The sequence below is a fragment of the Pseudorasbora parva genome, chromosome 2 (genome assembly GCF_024679245.1).
Source record: "Pseudorasbora parva isolate DD20220531a chromosome 2, ASM2467924v1, whole genome shotgun sequence".
In the NCBI taxonomy this organism is placed as follows: Eukaryota; Metazoa; Chordata; class Actinopteri; order Cypriniformes; family Gobionidae; genus Pseudorasbora; species Pseudorasbora parva.
Genome location: NC_090173.1, coordinates 25,193,136 through 25,213,074, shown reverse-complemented (window position 1 = coordinate 25,213,074; position 19,939 = coordinate 25,193,136). Strand labels below are relative to the sequence as shown.

At 39.1% G+C, this 19,939-nt stretch overlaps 2 protein-coding genes across 2 annotated transcripts in view; one reads left to right on the top strand and one right to left on the bottom strand.

Moving 5' to 3' along the window:
* Positions 1–6,804, top strand: part of vat1 (vesicle amine transport 1) — a 33,867-nt gene extending 27,063 nt beyond the window's left edge. The window contains exon 6 of the mRNA XM_067413043.1: positions 1,779–6,804. Coding sequence (XP_067269144.1) covers positions 1,779–2,057 — 279 coding nt within the window. The 3' untranslated portion in view covers positions 2,058–6,804. The remainder of the gene's footprint in view (positions 1–1,778) is intronic.
* A 4,214-nt stretch (positions 6,805–11,018) lies between these two features.
* si:busm1-163l24.4 (uncharacterized protein LOC368754 homolog) lies at positions 11,019–13,727 on the bottom strand. The gene has a single exon (XM_067428874.1). The coding sequence runs from the start codon at positions 13,489–13,491 to the stop codon at positions 12,637–12,639; it is 855 nt and encodes a 284-aa protein (XP_067284975.1). The 5' UTR covers positions 13,492–13,727; the 3' UTR covers positions 11,019–12,636.
* Positions 13,728–19,939: the final 6,212 nt, after the last annotated feature.

Sequence of the window (19,939 nt, the reverse complement as noted above, 5' to 3'; positions counted from 1 at the left end):
ACACTAAATAAAGTTTGAAAGATGGAATCACAAAGAATGGGACCTTTTAAGAGACATGAAAAAGTTCTTTGATAAACATCTGTGACCTTTGATAGATATCTAGTCTTCATGCTGTATTATTAATTATTATTGAATAAGTATAGTTTCACTAATAATAACGTACATTTGCATAAAGCATGCATATTTGTCCATACCCATGTTAATTAGAGTATTAAAAACTTAATTCAAACTTAATTTAAGATACGTTTACAACATATAAAAATCTGCGATTGAATTGCGATTAATCGCGAGTTAACTCATGACAATCGTGTGATTAATCGCATTTTAATTTTTTTTTCGTTTGACCACCCTTATATACACACGCACACACACAGGTCCTTCTCAAAATTTTTGCATATGTGATAAAAGTTCATTATTTTTCATAATGTAATGATACAAATTAAACTTTCATATATTTTAGATTCATTGCACACCAACTAAAATATTTCAGGTCTTTTATTGTTTTAATACTGATGATTTTGGCATACAGCTCATGAAAACCCAACCAAAAGTGTGTTTTTTTTTGCCACACTTTTTCCTTCCCACAGTCTTCCCACTGAGGTGCCTTGATAAAGCACTCTGGGAACTGCCTATTCGTTCAGAAATTTCTTTCTGTGTCTTACCCTCTCGCTTGAGGGTGTCAATGATGGCCTTCTGGACAGCAGTCAGGTCGGCAGTCTTACCCATGATTGCGGTTTTGAGTAATGAACCAGGCTGGGAGTTTTTAAAAGCCTCAGGAATCTTTTGCAGGTGTTTAGAGTTAATTCGTTGATTCAGATGATTAGGTTAATAGCTCGTTTAGAGAACCTTTTCATGATATGCTAATTTTTTGAGATTTTGGGTTTTCATGAGCTGTATGCCAAAATCATCAGTATTAAAATGATAAAAATTCAACTTTCATATATTTTAGATTCATTGCACACCAACTGAAATATTTCAGGTCTTTTATTATTACATTATGGAAAATAATGAACTTTATCACAATATGCTAATTTTTGAGAAGGACATTGAAGGAGAAGGACATGACAAGGACATATAATATAAAATGTGTATACTACTTAATAATTAATAGCAACTTAAAATGTTTGTTAATAATAAAATGAATGCATTTTATTATTTAAAGTAAATTAAAAGCCACAGCAATCTAACCATTACAGGACTTGCCATTGAAAAACACTGAGAAACAATGTCAGCTGATATTTGACCATTTTCCACCTAGTGTTACAGCCTCGTGAGTAGATTTTTATAGATATAGTAGATTAGAGTAGATATAGTTTTCAAATAGCTCTTTGTGATTGCAGTAATATATAATAAATAGGTCAATGAAATCAAAAATGGAGTTTGTTCAATGTCCATTGATAATAAAATGCTTTTTTAGAATGAAAGCGCCAGCAAAGCAGTCGACACTAGTGTAAATCTAAAGCCTTGTGTCTATCCTTACTCACTTGAGTTACAGAGTAAGCAACCAATACATTGAAGACATAACATTTCACAAATAGTGTTTTGTGTGCGCATGAAGTTCAGTATTAGATCAACTGTCAACAGCTTGTTAGATATTCTTACCACAGCAGATGGCCAGTCAAGCTGCTGCTCTCTCTGCCATTCCTCAGCCGCACCCTCACCAGTCTCTCTCTCTCTCTCTCTCTCTCTCTCTCTCTCTCTCTCTCTCTCTCTCTCTCTCTCTCTCTCTCTCTCTCTCTCTCTCTCTCTCTCTCTCTCTCTCTCTCTCTCTCTCTCAGGTCGGTGAAGCCATGCGTAGGATGCAAGAGAGGCACAACATCGGTAAAATCATCCTCACTACCGAGCCCATGAAGGAAGAGGAAAAGAAAGAGGAAGCCAAGAAAGATGAGGAGAAGAAGAAAGATGACAAGAAAAAGGATGACAAAAAGAAAGAAGACAAGAAGAAGGACGAGGCCAAGAAGGAGGAGAAAAAGGATGAGAAGAAGAAGGATGAGACCAAGAAGGATGACAAGAAAGCAGAAGAAAAGAAGGAAGAAGCCAAGAAAGAGGAGAACTGAGTGGAGAGAAACATTGTGGATGTGCTTTGTGTCTCTGTCAGCGGTTTGGGAGTGGTATGAGTGTGTGTATGTATGTGTGTTATATATGTGTGTGTGTGTGTGTGTGTGTGAATGGAGGGGTGTATAGTATAATTAGCTTAAGCCCAGGTGATTCGTGACATTAGATCTGCATTTCTGCAATCATTCAAACACACACACACACACACACACACACACACACACACACACACACACACACACACACACACACACACACACACACACACACACACACACTATACACCAAGGGAACACACCACTTTATTTTTCTGTTATAACCCTGCATCCTTTCTAACTCTTTCATATGACTGCACACCACAGAGGCGTGTTTAGGGCAGTATTATCTTTTTTATAAATATCACCAGTGTTTACTCAACCAATGTCTTTGATTATATAACAAAATAACCTTATTCTGCACGATTGCACCCTTTAAAATCCTACTACCATATCCTCTAACGTTATTCCTGCCAAACTAATGCACTATAAAATTATTGTATTCCACCGAAATATTTGTAAACTTTGTAGACGCAAACCAAAAACAACCTTGTTCGCTCTCTACACCCCTCCGTGTGTTTGTGTATTGACTGTGAGACTGGGTTTTCCCTTTCCTTTTTCGTTTCTGTTCTGTTCTGATGTGGGTGCATTTGTTTGATTTGTCATACATCATCAATTGTGAAAGAACTTTTTTTTCCTGCCCACCTTGGCACACAAAACAAGGGCACCCACCTACACACCCATTGTTTTGTTTTTTTTCTCCCCCATTGGACCAGACTCACTGACATGCACTCAAGCCCCGCCCCCTGGAGGAGTCAGGGTGGTTTCTGATTGGCCGAGAGGGACAACAAGCTTCTTTCATGCACACGCATGTGTACTAAAATTCACAAACACCCCGCCAACATTACCCCAAAAAACTAACAAGGGTGTCTTGGGCTTCAGCTGATCAATGTGCCATGTCATTAAAACGGGGCAAGTGCCAGGCTTTTAATGAGTCTAGCTTGGCAAGCAGGACCAATTATAGGGAACATTCTCCCAGCCTTTTCCCATCGTTTCTCTTGTATCAGATGTGGACGCATAAAGACAGGAGTGGCCTTTCATTCCAGAAACTCCTCCAGGATTCCTCAGGATCCTGACGCTTTCTGCCCCTCGTTCACATGACGGCTTACCATGCGATCTTGCTGACCTGCACCTCGCATTTAAATATGGTCTCCGCTCTGGCTTATCTGACTACGCTTTCTCTCTCCATGTTCTCTTACCCTTTTCGTCATGGTGGTTGGCATAGCAACAGCAGTTTGGCTAGTTAGAGATGACAGTTAGGTCTCACCCCCACATCCCAGACGGACGCAAACATAACCGCTCACATCTCCACAGCAGCTTTTGTTTAATATTTGATTATTTGAATGCATTCAGGAATGTGGCAACTCCCTCTCTTAGACATGTCAATCAAACCCTCTGGCTCCCCCTCTCCCCGTTTCTCAGATAGCAGGAATCTACTGCCTCCGCTGGTGATTTATATGCCTTGCAGTGCTATCGTTCAAGAACTGAAGACACCTGCTGATCACACTCTTTCTCTTCACACTATGAGTCTGGTTCATGTCAATGAGTGTTTGTGTGAAGCAAAACCAGATCTCCTATTTTATATGTGCGTTTGTTGTGTGTGTGTGTGTATGTGTATGTGTGTGTTTTCTGCATTTTACCGTTTGTCCTTAGGTTTGTTGGATTTAGATTCAGATGTTCTTTCTTTCTGTCTCTCTACCTCCCTCACACTACCTTATGCTACCGTCTGGCATTTTAACAGTCTCTTTCTATCCTCCTCTGTCAGTTTCTAACTCTCACCGTCACTCTTGAATATTCCGGCCCCCATGAACGGCCTACATTGGTTTGCTATCGTTTGCACTCGGCTTGCACTTAGAGAATGGCGGTTCCACTCCCGATCCACCGTATGTCTGGATGCCCGTCCGGGTCTTCACTTAGACCTTCCGTTTCAGTCACATTTCTCCTTCTCCCTCCAACACATTCGCTCTTTATAAACCTCTAAAAACCGAGAAACAAGTGTTTGAACATGCATGGAGATGCTCAGAGGGCTGCATTGTTTGATGCATGCTTGTGTTTACATAATCACTATATGAGTGCAGATAACCGTTCAGGCCCAGAATGCACTGGGATGGGCTTGGAACTGCCATACTTGTCCGAAGAGTTACCATGTTCCGACTTACTAAATCCTGATCTGGTTTTTAGTTCCGGATCCGAGGGGTTGCGTTTCAGTTTCTTGTTGTGTTCCGCTGGTTCTCTTCCTGTGTTCCTGTGGATGGTGACTCAGAGCACCAAGTGACCCTAACTAACACTTCAGTGAAAAATATACGTTCTCTTTGTATTTTGTTTGATTTATTTTTGTATTCTTTTTTTTTTTGTATGTTTGTTTTTGTGGTCTGCATTTCAGTAGTTTGAGTTCAAAAGGCTTTGCTGCAGTTCCTCTAAAATGTGATGAATCATGTGATTTTGTTGGTCCTGACCGAGTGTGCCAAACTTTTTTGTGAAGGTGTGACCTTCGCTATAACTGTGCTTACTGTACTGAAGAAAAAAAACAAACAATGAAAGAAAGATGAAGAAAAAAAAAAACCTAAACGTCTGTGGTTATTGTTGAAATGACCTTGCAGTAAAAGATCTTGAGATTCTGAATTCGCTCCTGTCGTGTGTGGTCGACTACGCCCTGAATATTATTGGTGCTGACTGATTTCTGATTTTTGTTTTGTTTTCCGCTAACGTTAAAATCCATGCAAAACCTCTCGTTCTCACTGTGCCTCAGTCGTAGACCAACACCAGATTGCCTCCACGCATGTTTACACGTGAATGCATACACACGTAGACACTAGGCCGTCCCCAATGGCGTCTCAGCTCTGCTGTCCTGAAGGGCTGGTATCTAATTCCCACTGATCTGAGACCCCCCCAGATCAAGTGTACTGTTGTTTACGGATGCACTTTTTGTGTGTCATGTTGGTACTCGTAGGTAATATTTGATAACCTGTGAGCAGAGGTAACCCAACAAAAAGATCCAGCAGCAGTCAGAACAAACTAATGGTTAACGTTGGTGTAGTTTTTCCAAGCCGTTTCCGGCCGCAAGTGTTTGCTGGCTATTCGTTGTTTTTGCTTCTTTTTTGTTTGTCAGTGAATATGATATTAAAGAGAGAGTTCACCCAAAAGTAAAATTCTGTCTTAAATTACTCACCCTCATATCGTTCTAAAACTGTGTGTCTGTTGCGCATAAAGGAAGATATAAAAAAAGAAGTGTTTTTTTAATCCAAATGATGGAAATGAATGGTAGCCAAAATGGTTTGGTTACAAACATTCTTCAATACATCTCGTTTTCTGGTCCATCTGCAGAAAAAAAAGAAAGTCATACATGTTTGGAATGGCATGAGGGTGAGTAAAAAATGACTGGTGGAACTATTACTTTAACATAGCCCCATCCACAAGCAAATCCCGCTGTATTTTCATCTCCAGCGACATTCCGGTTCTGGAATTGATCTCGGCTGCTTATGACATCAGAGCGGCTGTTGATTCGGTTTCGTCCCTGGTTCTGTCTGCGTTGGCTAACGTTACACGCTGCTGGGTCTGTTCAGATACCACTCGGAGCACACACACCCCCGACAACAATGACATCTGGGCTGGGAATGCTCGCTTTAAATCTCTTAAGGTTTGGACATTATTATAGGATGGTGGTTTGGAGAATTATTCCTCTTCCCTTTCTTTGGAGCGAGCGCGGCTCCACAATGAGCTCAGCTGCAGGTGTGAGCGTCTCTAGTGGAAATGGAATTGTACGACTGGGAGCCAGAGAGAGGATCGGATCGAGCCAAGCTGCTTCCTTCCTCAGTCTTTCAATCCAATAGATTTTCCAGAACAGGAAACACCCCTCAGGTTTACAGAGTGCAGAATTCCTGCTACAGATGCAGCCTTAACCAGCGCTGAATCGCATCACGTCTAGACATTATTTACAATATTAGATATACAAATGTAGTGCGGTTTTGGTGTGCCTACAGTGAAATGTGTTCAATTTATGCATTTATAAAATCACTAATGAAATGAAGCTTTGCAGCGCTTTTAGGTCTCAATTTATATAGCAGATGTATTTGCCTTCTCTTTGTCTGGCACATACGAGAAACAGGGAGTCATTGTGGACTGTTTCCCACACATGCTCAGCGTAACAGATCTTTGTCTCGCAAATGTACGCTGCACACATCACAATGTCTTGATGCACTTTTTATGTATGTTTGGATGCATATTTGCGCGAACAAATTGGCATGGTGACTCGAGTAACGAAAGGCTCTGTTTGTGCTCTGCAAATTACAGATCCAACTTTCCTGCTTGGCCTTTTTGACTAAAGAGCCAATCAGAGGCACCAGCTTACATTTCTGTACACCGATAGGTTCTAAATTCGAACCCGCCCCTAACCGTCAGCATTAAGGCTCCTCCCCTCCACACACGTCAGAGAAGCACCACGGGTTTTGTGTTGTTGTTTGTTTCTTGAAACCCTCTATCAGAACTTTTTCCATTTAATTTTGAGAATCTGAAGTGCTGCTGTTTCTGTGCTCGACTCTGGGTTGGTTGGACTGCGTGTGGTCATGAGGACCGTAGAGTTCATAACGCTTCTGTGTGTAATGTGACCATTTTGCCTTACATGTTTTCCAGGACTAATTAAAGAGCATAACTAAAAGAGGTGTTTACAGAGTCGTTATTGAACATGCTGCAGACATTAATACATGCATATAGACATTTAGGTTTATCAAAGGGAATTTTATTCAAATCTAATCTGAGATGATTTAAAAAGATTTAAGCAGAATTTGATCTGCTCTGCTTTCCAAATGCTTTTTATAACAGTGTTCTATCATTCACAAAACTTCATTTTTTTTCCAATGGGTAGTTTAGTTCACCCAAAAATGAAAATGATTCATTTAATACTCGCCCTCATTCCGTTCCAGACCCGTAAGACCTCCGTTCATCTTCAGAACACAAATGAAGATATTTTTGTTGAAATCCGATGGCTCAGACAGGCCTTCATTGTCACCAATGTCATTTCTTCTGTCAAGACCACTAAAGACGTCGTTAAAAGTCTCTCATCTCTCTACAGTGTTTCTACAATAATTTTAAGAAGCGACGAGAATAGTTTTTGTGCACAAAAAAAAAGCTTTGTAGCGTTATGAATCAACAGTTCGGATCGCGTGTCAAACCCTATGGTCAAACCGCCAAACTGTTGGAATCACGTGACTTTGGTGATCCGAACCGGCTTTGAATCATCAATATGCTGATTCATTAAGCTCCGAAACGTCACAAAGCAGTCTTTGGATATCGGCCATCACTATATATGTCGATTTTTAGGGGTTTTTTTGCGTTCTTTTTTGGGGTCTTTAGTGCCTTTTATGGGTCTTGAGAGAGGAAATGACATCGGTGTCAATGAAGGCCTTTCTGAGCCATCGGATTTCAACAAAAATATCTTCATTTGTGTTCTGAAGATGAACAAAGGTCTTACGAGTGTCCAACGACATGAGGGTGAGTAATTAATGACAGAATTACGTTTTTTGGGTGAACTAAGGCTTTAATACATTTCTGTTTTCCAGTGTGATAAATCATTCGTTTTTTTTACTATAAATATCTAAACATTCTTAAAACAAGATGTTTGCTGATGAGGTAAGAAAAACTTAATGTAAAACAAATTTATTTATTATTTGTGGAGGGTAACGTTAGCTCAAACAGTCAATTTTATTCATAAAAATAAATTAACAATATTCTACAGACATGGACAACCTGGAAATATATTTTAAAATTGTGATTTAAAAGGGGTAGTTCACCCAAAAATGAAATTTCTTTCATTAATGACTCACCTCAATGTCGTTTCACACCCGTAAGACCTCCGTTCATCCTCAGAACACAGTTTAAGATATTTTAGATTTAGTCCGAGGCCGTTGATTGATTGATTGATTGAACTTTGTCCATTCTGTTTGTCACAGAACAGAAATTTATCTTTGACACTGGTGACATATACAAATTCACACTACTACACAAAATCACATCACACATTTACAAAACAAATACAGAAAAACATTTGACATTGTTTCAAAGAAGAAAAAAAAAAGTACTACAACCCCAAATCAGAAAAAGTTGGGACAGTTTGGAAAACGCAAATAAAAAAAGAAAGTAGTGATTTCTAAATTTACTTTGACTTGTACTTCATTGCAGACAATATGAACACAAAATATTTCATGTTTTGTCTGGTCAACTTCATGTCATTTGTAAATATGCATCCTTTCCTGTCATTCAGACCTGCAACACATTTCAAAAAAAGTTGGGATAGGAGCAATTTAGGGCTAGTAATGAGGTAAAAGGGTTAAATAATGATGTGATTTGAAACAGGTGATGTCAACAGGTGATTGAAATTATGATTTGGTACAACAGCAGCATCCAAGAAAGATCTAATCCTTTAGGAGCAAAGATGGGCCGAGGATCGCCAGTTTGCCAACAAATACGTGAGAAAATTATTGAAATGTTTAAAAACAATGTTCCTCAAAGAAAGATAGGAAGAGATTTTGATATTTCACATTCAACAGTGCATAACATAATTACAAGATTCAAGGAATCTGGAGGAATTTCAGTGCGTAAAGGACAAGGCCGCAAGCCTAAGCTGAACAACCGTGATCTCCGATCCCTCGGGCGGCACTGCATCAAGAATCGTCTTATCGTCTATAAGCGATATCACCACATGGGCTCAGGACTACTTTGGCAAACCTTTGTCAAGTACCACAATACGTAGTTACATCCACAAATGCCAGTTAAAACTGTACTGTGCCAAAAGGAAGCCTTATGTTAACAGTGTCCAGAAGCGCTGTCGACTTCTCTGGGCTCGGAGGCATCTGGGATGGACCATCACACAGTGGAAATGTGTACTGTGGTCAGATGAATCAGTATTTCAGGTATTTTTTGGGAGGAATGGACGCCGTGTGCTCCGGACCAAAGAAGAAAAGGATCATCCACACTGTTACCAGCAACAAATCCAAAAGCCAGGGTCTGTCATGGTATGGGGTTGTGTCAGTGCCCTTGGCAAAGGTAACTTGCACTTCTGTGAAGGCACCATTAATGCTGAAAAGTACATAGAGATTTTGGAGCATAATATGCTGCCTTCAAGAAGATATCTTTTCCAGGGACGTCCATGCATATTTCAACAAGACAATGCAAAACCACATTCTGCACACATTACAAAGTCCTGGCTGCGGAGGAAGAGGGTACGGGTACTTGACTGGCCTGCCTGCAGTCCCGACCTGTCTCCAATAGAGAATGTGTGGCGCATTTTGAAGCGCAAAATGCGACAACGAAGACCCCGTACTGTTGCCCACCCAAAATTACACCTGAAACACTTCATCACTTGGTGTCTTTAGTCCCTAAACGTCTTTTAAGTGTTGTGAAAAGGAATGGCAACATTACAAAGTGGTAAATGCTTTACTGTCCCAACTTTTTTTGAAATGTGTTGCAGGTCTGAATGACAGGAAAGGATGCATATTTACAAATGAAATGAAGTTGACCAGACAAAACATTAACTATTTTGTGTTCATATTGTCTGCAATGAAATACAAGTCAAAGTGATTTTAGAAATCACTTCTTTTTTATTTTATTTGCACATTCCATACTGTCCCAACTTTTTTCTGATTTGGGGTTGTACTTTAAAAAACTGTGATTTAAGATAATCACTGCCATTGGGACAAACGCAGTAATCGTTTCATCAATAATGGTACCCAAATATTTAAAATTCGAGACTTGCTTTACGTTTTTTCCTTTTGTGACAACTGGTTTATAGAGGTGGTATCTACTTTTGACTGATTTCTCAGACATAACTCTTTTGTCTTCTCAATATTAAGAGGTAAGAAACTATTTTCAAACCAACCGATAATACTATCAATGAACTCAAAGTATGGAGAGCAATTAATTTCGTTTTGACAGGAAACCAATGCCATATAATCAGCATAGTTTATAAGATAAAGATTATCGGCATTACACTGCAGTTCATTGATATTCACAGAAAACAGTATTGGAGACCGTACACATCCCTGCGGTACCCCGGTGTTTAAAACCAAGCATGGTCTGACATGACGTTATTATTAATACAGACTTGCTGAGGTCAGTTTTTTAAGAATTCTTTAATCCATAAAATCATTCAACTACTGACACCTAAATCATAAAGGCGCTTTAGAAAGAGATAGGGTTGAACAGTATTAAAAGCAGACGAGAAATCCATAAAAAATATTCGAACATATGTATTTGAATGATCTAGGTGTTGTTGAACCTTACATAAAAGAGTAACAGATGCATCCATAGTGCTCCTGTTGGCCCGATAGGCAAATTGCAGAGGATCAATAGATGTCTCAATTTGGGATAACAATTCATTACACACTATACGCTCCATGCATTTGAAAAAATTGATGTAAGTGCAATTGGGCGAAAGTCACTGAGTGATTTTGGGCACCGGGATGACAATAGAATTCTTCCAGGCTAATGGTACAACAGCATTGTCTAGAAAAATTTGAAAACACAAATTTTGTACACACATATCCCAGTTGTGCTGCACATTTTGTCAGGACTTTCACCTTCAGGCCATCTGGGCCAGGTGCCTTATGTGGTTTGACTTTGAGCACTGTGACAACCATTATTAAATCATGAAAAAAAAATATTGAGATCATTTGCAAAACAATGAGGGTCTTCATATTGTTGAACTCTTCTCTTTTGTCTACCCATCATTGTATTCAAACCATTCCATGCGTCTCTTACGTTCCCTGTTTTAAATTTATATTCAACATTCTCTTGATATTCATTCTGTGCATCTTTTATCTTACTTTTTACTACCTTATTTAACTCTCTTACTTTCTGCTGATCACAGCAATCATCATCATTAAAAAATAAGTCCCATTCAGTACACTCAAAACAGCCTCTTAACTCTTCTGTTAAATCTCTGGTCCATGTTTGAACCTGCTGAACGGCAGGCTTCATCCTCTTTAAAGCTACACTGTGTAACTTTTTTAGTTTATTCTTAGCTAAAAACACTTCGTTCTTTCAAAAATATATGTGCTCATTAATGTATATTTACTTCTTTCAAGTAATAAAGTATTCTTGTAAGTTTATATGCCATTGAAAACACATACGGGTGAGGGGTTCGAATGCTGGTCTCCATGTTGCTCCTCCATCTTGAAAGTACATTAGCCAAAGAGGGACATACCCGTAAATTAAATTTTCGCCTTTCGCTTTTTAACACTCAATGGCACCGTGTTGAATGTGAAGAGGGGGATTGCCATGTTAATCTTGGACTAAATCGACCACCGTAGGAGTTAAAACGAAATCAGAATTGAGAGGAACAGAAACTATTATTCACTGATGGTCATACACCTTTACACCGCTAGATGGGGGAAAATATCACACAGTGGAGCTTTAACGCTTGCCTGTATTTTGGTAACAAATGAATGACACTATGATCCGAGCGTCCCAGAGGTGGATGTGACCTCGGAACATATACACCTTCCACGTTACCAAAACATTTATCTAGAGTCTTAACCAGTCTTGTTGGACAGGTTACATATTGCTCAAGATTTGGCAACAGCGTAGATACATCGCATTTATTAAAATCTCCAAGCAAAAATACTGGGTCATCGGCAGAATTGCAGCTATGCATTCGGCAGCAAGTACAAAGTTTGGTCCAGGCACATAAACTAAAATAACTGTTATTTGTCCAAATTCACGAGGCAAATAATGTGGCCTAAATGAGACAGTCAGTAGTTCATAGTGAGCTGAGCAATGTGTTTCATGTACCGTAAAGTTGTTTGCCCACCTACTATTAGTCCTTTGAATGTAAGTGTATGCCCACTTGCGGTCCATGTCCAGAAGGTAATGAAAACATCATCAGAGTAGTCCATATGTGACATCAGTTGGTTAGTTAGACTCTTTTGAAGCGTCATTCGAAGGACAAAAAGGCCTCGGACTAATATAAAATATCTTAAACTGTGTGCCGAGAAAGAAACAGGTGTGTGGTGTGGAACGACATTGGGGTGAGTCATTAATGAAAGAAATGTCATTTTTGGGGGAACTAACCCTTTAAGGCCAGGAAATGTAATGGGAATTTCCTTACTATATAATAAGGCTAGCAATTTATTGTTGATGCGAGTGGAATGTTTATAAACTTAATTTTTTTATCCTTAATAATAATCATTCTGATACAACATTCAGGAAACGTCTTAACTAGTAGGATGTGTCATGTGTGTAATCTGAGTGATGAGATGTAATCTTAGTGTAAGTTATTTTAGGTGTGTCAGGTTTTCTAAGCCGTTGAACATATTTTTTATAAACTCAATCTTGAATTGTTAGGAATATCAGCAAACAATCATGCTATATAACAGAATGAACATTAAATGCATCCAGAAATGGATTGCTGTCACATGTCGACGCCTGAATCTAGTAGAAGCAACATTCCTCTAGAAAACATGGCATCTGCAACACTGTGGTCAAACTCAAAAGTTCAAAGCGCCCTGATGTTATCCGGAGCGGTTCTTCTTACGCCAGTTTCTGACATAACCATGATTCCCAGTCTTTTCCTTCTGTGTCCAGCACCATGACTGTGCCCATGTGAATTACCCCTGTGTTTGTGTGTTTCATGGCCCCTTTTAAGATGTGAGCCCCGGGTATGTCCACTCCGATGCCCATGTCTATGCTCAGGGCCATGAACCCTCTTATTAGATGCCCTCCTACCATGTCCAGTTGTCTTGTCTTTGCTCCTGAGCTCACGTTTCACCAGAGTCGTCCTGCGCTTCAGTGTTTTTGTCTTCTCGGGTGCCACTGAAAACACTTTATGTCCTTGATGGACTTCATGAAGACACATAGGACAGATGAACTGTTGGTCTTCTAATGGTCTGTTGTGCTGTGAGCAAATATTTCCTTTAGGTTCCCCACTTACAACAATCACTGTGTGCTTTTCTCTGGCATGGTCATTGTTACGATATCTCAGGTGACTCTTACAACATGAATCCTTACCTTCTGGACAAGTTCTGGGCTTTGTGGCCGTACAGATTTCTTTCTCCATGTCTCCAGGTCCATCGTAATATGTGGTTGGAGAATCTTGAAGGTTTGTGTTTTTAAACCGCTCCACCACTTCTGCAAACATGGTGTTTTTGTTGAGAACAGGCCGAGGCGAGAAGGTCTTCCTACACTGAGGGCAACTGTAACCAACATCTTTGCCACCATTTTGATCCCAGTAGTCTTTAACGCAGCCCATGCAGTAGTTGTGTCCGCAGGGAATCGTCACTGGATCCTGGAGTGCATCCAGACAGATGGGACAGGTGAATGGATCGCGGTCTTCGAAACACTTCTCTGCCATTTCATACGCTTATCTGAACGAAAAATTGACTTTTTTAAATGCAGTGTTCACTCTCTCTACATATCATGTTCCGTACCGAGCATGCGAGAGCAAAAGAGAGAAAAAGAAAACAGGCTTGTTTGAGCACAGTAACCTGTTGGACAGGTACAAGCATCTCAACCCTGTCAACAAAGTATTTTTTCATTACTTTTCCTTGAGAAAACACACTACTGGCCAAAAGTTTGGACACGCCTATAATTTCCCCCCATATTTTAGAATAAGTGTAAAGCAATGCCAAGTGTGCCATTCTCACCAGATCTCACAATAAACACCTTATATACAGACTCTCTGCAGCAGCTGAACATGTGCGTACATTTGCGTTTTTCAGAGAAACCTCGCAGCTGAAGCTATAAAGCAGCTTTTCTTATTATATTACCAAATACATTTAAGAAATAATTTAATTGTATTTATTTGATAAACAAATAAATATCATTTTATAAATTGATTATATAATACAATTAATACAATACTTTAATGTAATTATTGTAATTTTAGGATGAAATATAACTTAACACCACTATAAAGCCATACAGAGTAAGTTATTTTTGCGTACGTGTGGCTTAAGTTGTTCCTATATTTTTTTGTAAAAATGAGGGGGAAAAAATGATTATGAAACCTTTGGTGAATTGTGATTTGTTCGTACTCATATTTCATGCAGAAATATGTGCGTACGCATGCTTAGTGAAGGAGACCCATTAAAAGTTAAATAATCCAAATGTATATGAAGAAAGTATCATTAATTTATATTTGTAAAAAAACAACAACAACACAATACTTTGTCGGGAATCCTTTTGCAGAAATGACTGCTTCAATGCGGCGTGGCATGGAGGCGATCAGCCTGTGGCACTGCTGAGGTGTTCTGGAGGCCCAGGATGCTTCGATAGCGGCCTTAAGCTCATCCAGAGTGTTGGGTCTTGCGTCTCTCAACTTTCTCTTCACAATATCCCACAGATTCTCTATGGGGTTCAGGTCAGGAGAGTCGGCAGGCCAATGGAGCACAGTAATACCATGGTCAGTAAACCATTTACCAGTGGTTTTGGCACTGTGAGCAGGTGCCAGGTCGTGCTGAAAAAACAAATCTTCATCTCCATAAAGCTTTTCAGCAGATGGAAGCATGAAGTGCTCCAAAATCTCCTGATAGCTAGCTGCATTGACCCTGCCCTTGATAAAACACAGTGGACCAACACCAGCAGCTGACATGGCACCCCAGACCATCACTGACTGTGCGTACTTGACACTGGACTTCAGGCATTTTGGCATTTCCTTCTCCAGTCTTCCTCCAGACTCTGGCACCTTGAAAAATGTCTTGACCTGGGGAATGTGGCACCTGTAGCCCAGTTCCTGCACACGCCTGTGCACGGTGGCTCTGGATGTTTCTACTCCAGACTCAGTCCACTGCTTCCGCAGGTCCCCCAAGGGAATCGGTCTTTCTCCACAATCTTCCTCAGGGTCCAGTCCCCTCTTCTCGTTGTGCAGCGTTTTTTTGCCACACTTTTTCCTTCCCACAGACTTCCCACTGAGGTGCCTTGATACAGCACTCTGGGAACAGCCTATTCGTTCAGAAATGTCTTTCTGTGTCTTACCCTCTAGCTTGAGGGTGTCAATGATGGCCTTCTGGACATGGTCGGGTCGGCAGTCTTACCCATGATTGCGGTTTTGAGTAATGAACCAGGCTGGGAGTTTTTAAAAGCCTCAGGAATCTTTTGCAGGTGTTTAGAGTTTATTAGTTGATTCAGATGATTAGGTTAATAGCTCGTTTAGAGAAACTTTTCATGATATGTTAATTTTTTGAGATAGGAATTTTGGGTTTTCATGAGCTGTATGCCAAAATCATCAGTATTAAAACAATAAAAGACCTGAAATATTTCAGTTGGTGTGCAATGAATCTAAGATATATGAAAGTTTATTTTTTATCATTACATTATGGAAAAAAATGAACTTATATATATACACATACACAGGTCCTTATCAAAAAATTAGCATATGTGATAAAAGTTCATTATTCCCATATATATATATATATATATATATATATATATATACATACAAATATGTTATGCATAAGCCTTTAAATCCTTTGTGAGAATCCTCTACTGATAAGATTATGTAATGTTTATGAAAGAAGTCTCTGATGCTCATCAAGGCTGCATTTATTTCAAAATAAATTAAAAATGTAATAAAAACAGTAATGTTGTGAAATATTGTTAGAATTTAAAATAAACTTTTCTAGTTTAATATACAGTATTTTTGAAAAGTCATTTATGTGACGCAAAACTGAATTTTCAGCATCATTACTCCAGAAATGATTCTATGATGATGATTTGGTGCTTAAAACATTTATTATGTTTTTACATTTACAATGTTGAAAAAATGTTGTGCTGTTTAATAGCTTTTATGAATAAAAGTTTAAAATAACAGCTTTTATTTGAAATATAAATATTTTGTAACATAAAAGTATTGAAAAAATGTACCGGAAATGTACCATTTCATGTATTGTTGCTTAATAAAAGTATTAATTTCTTTTCTTTTTTTAAACCTTACTAATCCCAAACCTTTGAACAGTAGCGTATATTGAGTTTCATTTATGTTGTGTAGACTTGAAAGATCCAAACTGAAGGTTTGATCTCTTAGAAATACTTTCAGTTTCTTTATCCACTACATTAACCACATGTAACTACATTAAGTAGAACCTTTGAGAAAGTTCTTGCTTTGTAATCCGAGCAGCCAATGATGCATTTCATGCAAAAACTCTGTCCGCAGGGAATCGGTGCAGGACCGCTGAGTTGCTCTTGGAGCAGCAGATCTCTGTGCTCAGCCATTTTAATGAAGACAATGCAGTGGAGAGACTAAGAATATAGCTACTGAAAAGGCAGGTTTTCTGCCCTGAGGACTGTGCATGGGGAATGACTCTGGCTAGTGTCTGAACAGATGCAGGGAAAATAACATCCCAGATGGTATAAACTGATAATGTTCAATAAATTGTGACACGATATTGAAGGTTTGTCAAAATCTGAATATTTACTATATTTGGAAAGCTACCAACATGCCTCAAATGTATATAAAGCATGAAATCCCATTCTAATTTGCTACATTCTCATAATCAAACCATGTTTAATCATGTTGGTGTTAAATTATGTACATTGTAAAAAAATGACATTGTTAAAGTCATAGTCCATGTGACTCCAATGGTTCAACCTTAATTTTATGGAGCGACTAGAATACTTTTTGCATGCAAAAAAAAAAAAAACAACAAAACAGATAATGACTTTATTCTTCACGTCTGTGTCAGTCCCCTTAACAATTTACATTGGCTAGCTCCAGCCAGCATCACGCGCATGCTCAAAGTGCTCCCGTGAACAGCGTCGGCCAATGGTAAGCCGGTGTTCTGACATACCCCTCGGAAGTGCTGCACTGTATCTTCGTCAACTGTGTAGGAGACTGACAGAAGAGAAGAGATTACTGAAAAAAAAATATTTTTTTATTTTTTTGGCACACAAAAAGTATTCTTGTCACTTCATAAAATTTTATATTTTATGGGGGCTATACATTTTACTTTATATCTTATAACCGTTTCTCATTTTTGTTTTGACTTTTAAAAAAAATGGTGTGTTTTTTTATAATTGCAATTTTAATGTTTTAGACCTTAATCTCACAATTGCTAATTTTACTTTTTACTTTGTGGCAGAAACTTGCACACAAATATCTGCCCTGAGCTATGGTGGAAAGGGTGATGTATGCAAATAACAATTTCGGCCAAATTCCACAAGTCATAATGACAGCTCATTACTGGCTTCATAATGCCCTGTGGTATTTTGTTCTACTGAATATAATGATAAATAATAATAATTTGTTACATTTATATAGGCTTTTCTAGGCACTCAAATCGCTTTACATAGAAGGGTGAATCTCCTCAAACCACCACCAATGTGCAGCACCCACCTGGATGATGCGACGGCAGCCATATTGCGCCAGAACGCTCACCACACGCCAGCTTATGGGGGAGAGGAGACCGAGTGATGAAGCCAATCAGGATAGGGGGAAGATTAGGAGGCCATAATGGATAGGGGCCAATTGGCAAATTTGCCCAGGAATGCCGGGGTTACACCCCTACTCTTTATTTTTTAAATATTTTAAAAAAATTTAACGACCACAGAGAGTCGGGACCTTAGTTTAACATCTCATCCGAAAGATGGTGCTCATTGACAGTACAGTGTCCCCATCAATATACTGAGGTGTTAGGACCCACACAGACCACAGGGTGAGCACCCCCTGCTGGCCTCACTAACACCTCTACCAGCAGCTACCTGGTTTTCCCAGTTGGTCTCCCATCCAGCTACTGGCCAGGCTCAGCCCTGCTTAGCTTCAGAGGGAAACCAGTCTTGGGCTACAGGGTGATATGGCTGCTGGTGCTACTTTCAATATAGTTGAGGTTGAAATTAGTATCCTGTCTCTTTAAAGGGGGGTAACACACACAGTTTCAGCCAATCTCATGTTAATCTTGAGTATATAAAGTACAAACCCGATTCCAAAAAAGTTGGGAAACTGTACAAACTGTGAATAAAAACCTAATTAAATGATGTGGAAGTTTCTAAATGTTCTATATTTTATTCAAAATACAACTTAAATGGCATATCAAATGTTTAAACTGAGAAATAAAATAATTTTAGGGGAAAATAAGTTGATTTAAAAATGTCATGGCTTCAACACATCTCAAAAAAGTTGGGACAATGCCATGTTTATCACTGTGTGGCAACCCCTCTACTTTTTATAACAGTCTGCAAATGTCTGGGGACTGAGGAGACAAGTTGCTCAAGTTTAGGAATAGGAATGTTGTCCGATTCTTATCTAATACAGGCTTCTAGTTGCTCTACTGTCTTAGGTCTTCTTTGTCACATCTTCCTCTTTATGATGTGCCAAATGTTTTCAATGGGTGAAAAATCTGGACTGCAGGCTGGCCACTTCAGTACCTGGATCCTTCTTCTACAGAGTCATAATGTTGTAATTAATGTGGAATATGGTCTGGCATTGTCATGTTGAAAAATGCAAAGTCTTCCCTGAAAGACACAACATCTGGATGGAAGCATATGTAGTCCATTTTGAATGAGCTTCGGCCCAGAGAAACGTCTGAGCTTCTGGATCATGTTTAGATATGTCTTCTTTTTTGGCCTATATAGTTTTAGTCAGCAAAGGCGAATGGAACGGTGGATTGTGTTCACCGACAATGTTTTATTCCTGAGTCCGTGTTGCGATTTTTATTACAGTTGCATTCCTGTATGTGATGCAGTGCTGTCTAAGGGCCTGAAGATCACGGGCATCAAGTATGGTTTTCTGGCCTTGACCCTTACGCACAGAGATTGTTCCAGATTTTCTGAATATTTGGATGACATTATGCACTGTAGATGATGATAACTTCAAACTCTTTTTATTCTCTGAGAAACCCCTTCCTGATATTGCTCCACTATTTTTCGTAGCAGCATTGGGGGAATTAGTGATCCTCTGCCCATCTTGACTTCTGAGAGACACTGCCTCTCTGAGAGGCTCTTTTTATACCCAATCATGTTGACAATTGCCCTAATAAGTTGCAAATTGGTTCTCCAGCTGTTCCTTATATGTACATTTAACTTTTCCGGCCTCTTATTGCTACATGTCCCAACTTTTTTGGAATGTGTAGCTCTCATGAAATCCAAAATGAGGGATTTCTATATTTGGCATGACATTTCAAAATTTGAATCACTTTCAACATTTGATATGTTATCTATATTCTATTGTGAATAAAATATAAGTTTAGGAGATTTTTAAATTATTGCATTCCTTTTTTATTCACAATTTGTACAGTGTCCCAACTTTTTAGAATCAGGTTGGTAGTATTGCATCCTTCATATCTGCAAAGAGTCTTTAGTTTAATCATATTTATAAAAGACAGATACACTGTACAGATTTTTCTGAAAACAGCCAAACTTGTGGAGGAGTGCAGTGGGCGGAGCTAAAGAGTGAGCACACACATGCAAAACTTCTGGTATAAGTAATAATTCTGATAATTCTGGCATTATCCCTTGCTGGATAACTTTATATGCACTTTTACGCGCCGATTGCGAACATGTTGCGGGAACAAACAACCACACTTGCAGAACTCCGTTGCTGCTTCGGCAAAACAAACTGAACCCACTGTTTAACTCTGGGTTTTCTGGGAAGCTGAACAGGGTTATCTTTAGCCTGACTCCACCCTCCTACTTACTTCCACTCAATTTTCATTTTCCTTCAGTGCTCCATCTGGAATACATTCTCTGATTTTCTCTGATCAAATTTTCAAATCAATCAATTTCTCTGATCAAATCACGACCAAACGTTAGCGATTAACCAATCCCGGCAGATCCAATACTTTTCATCTTCAACAGAGACAATGCTTCTA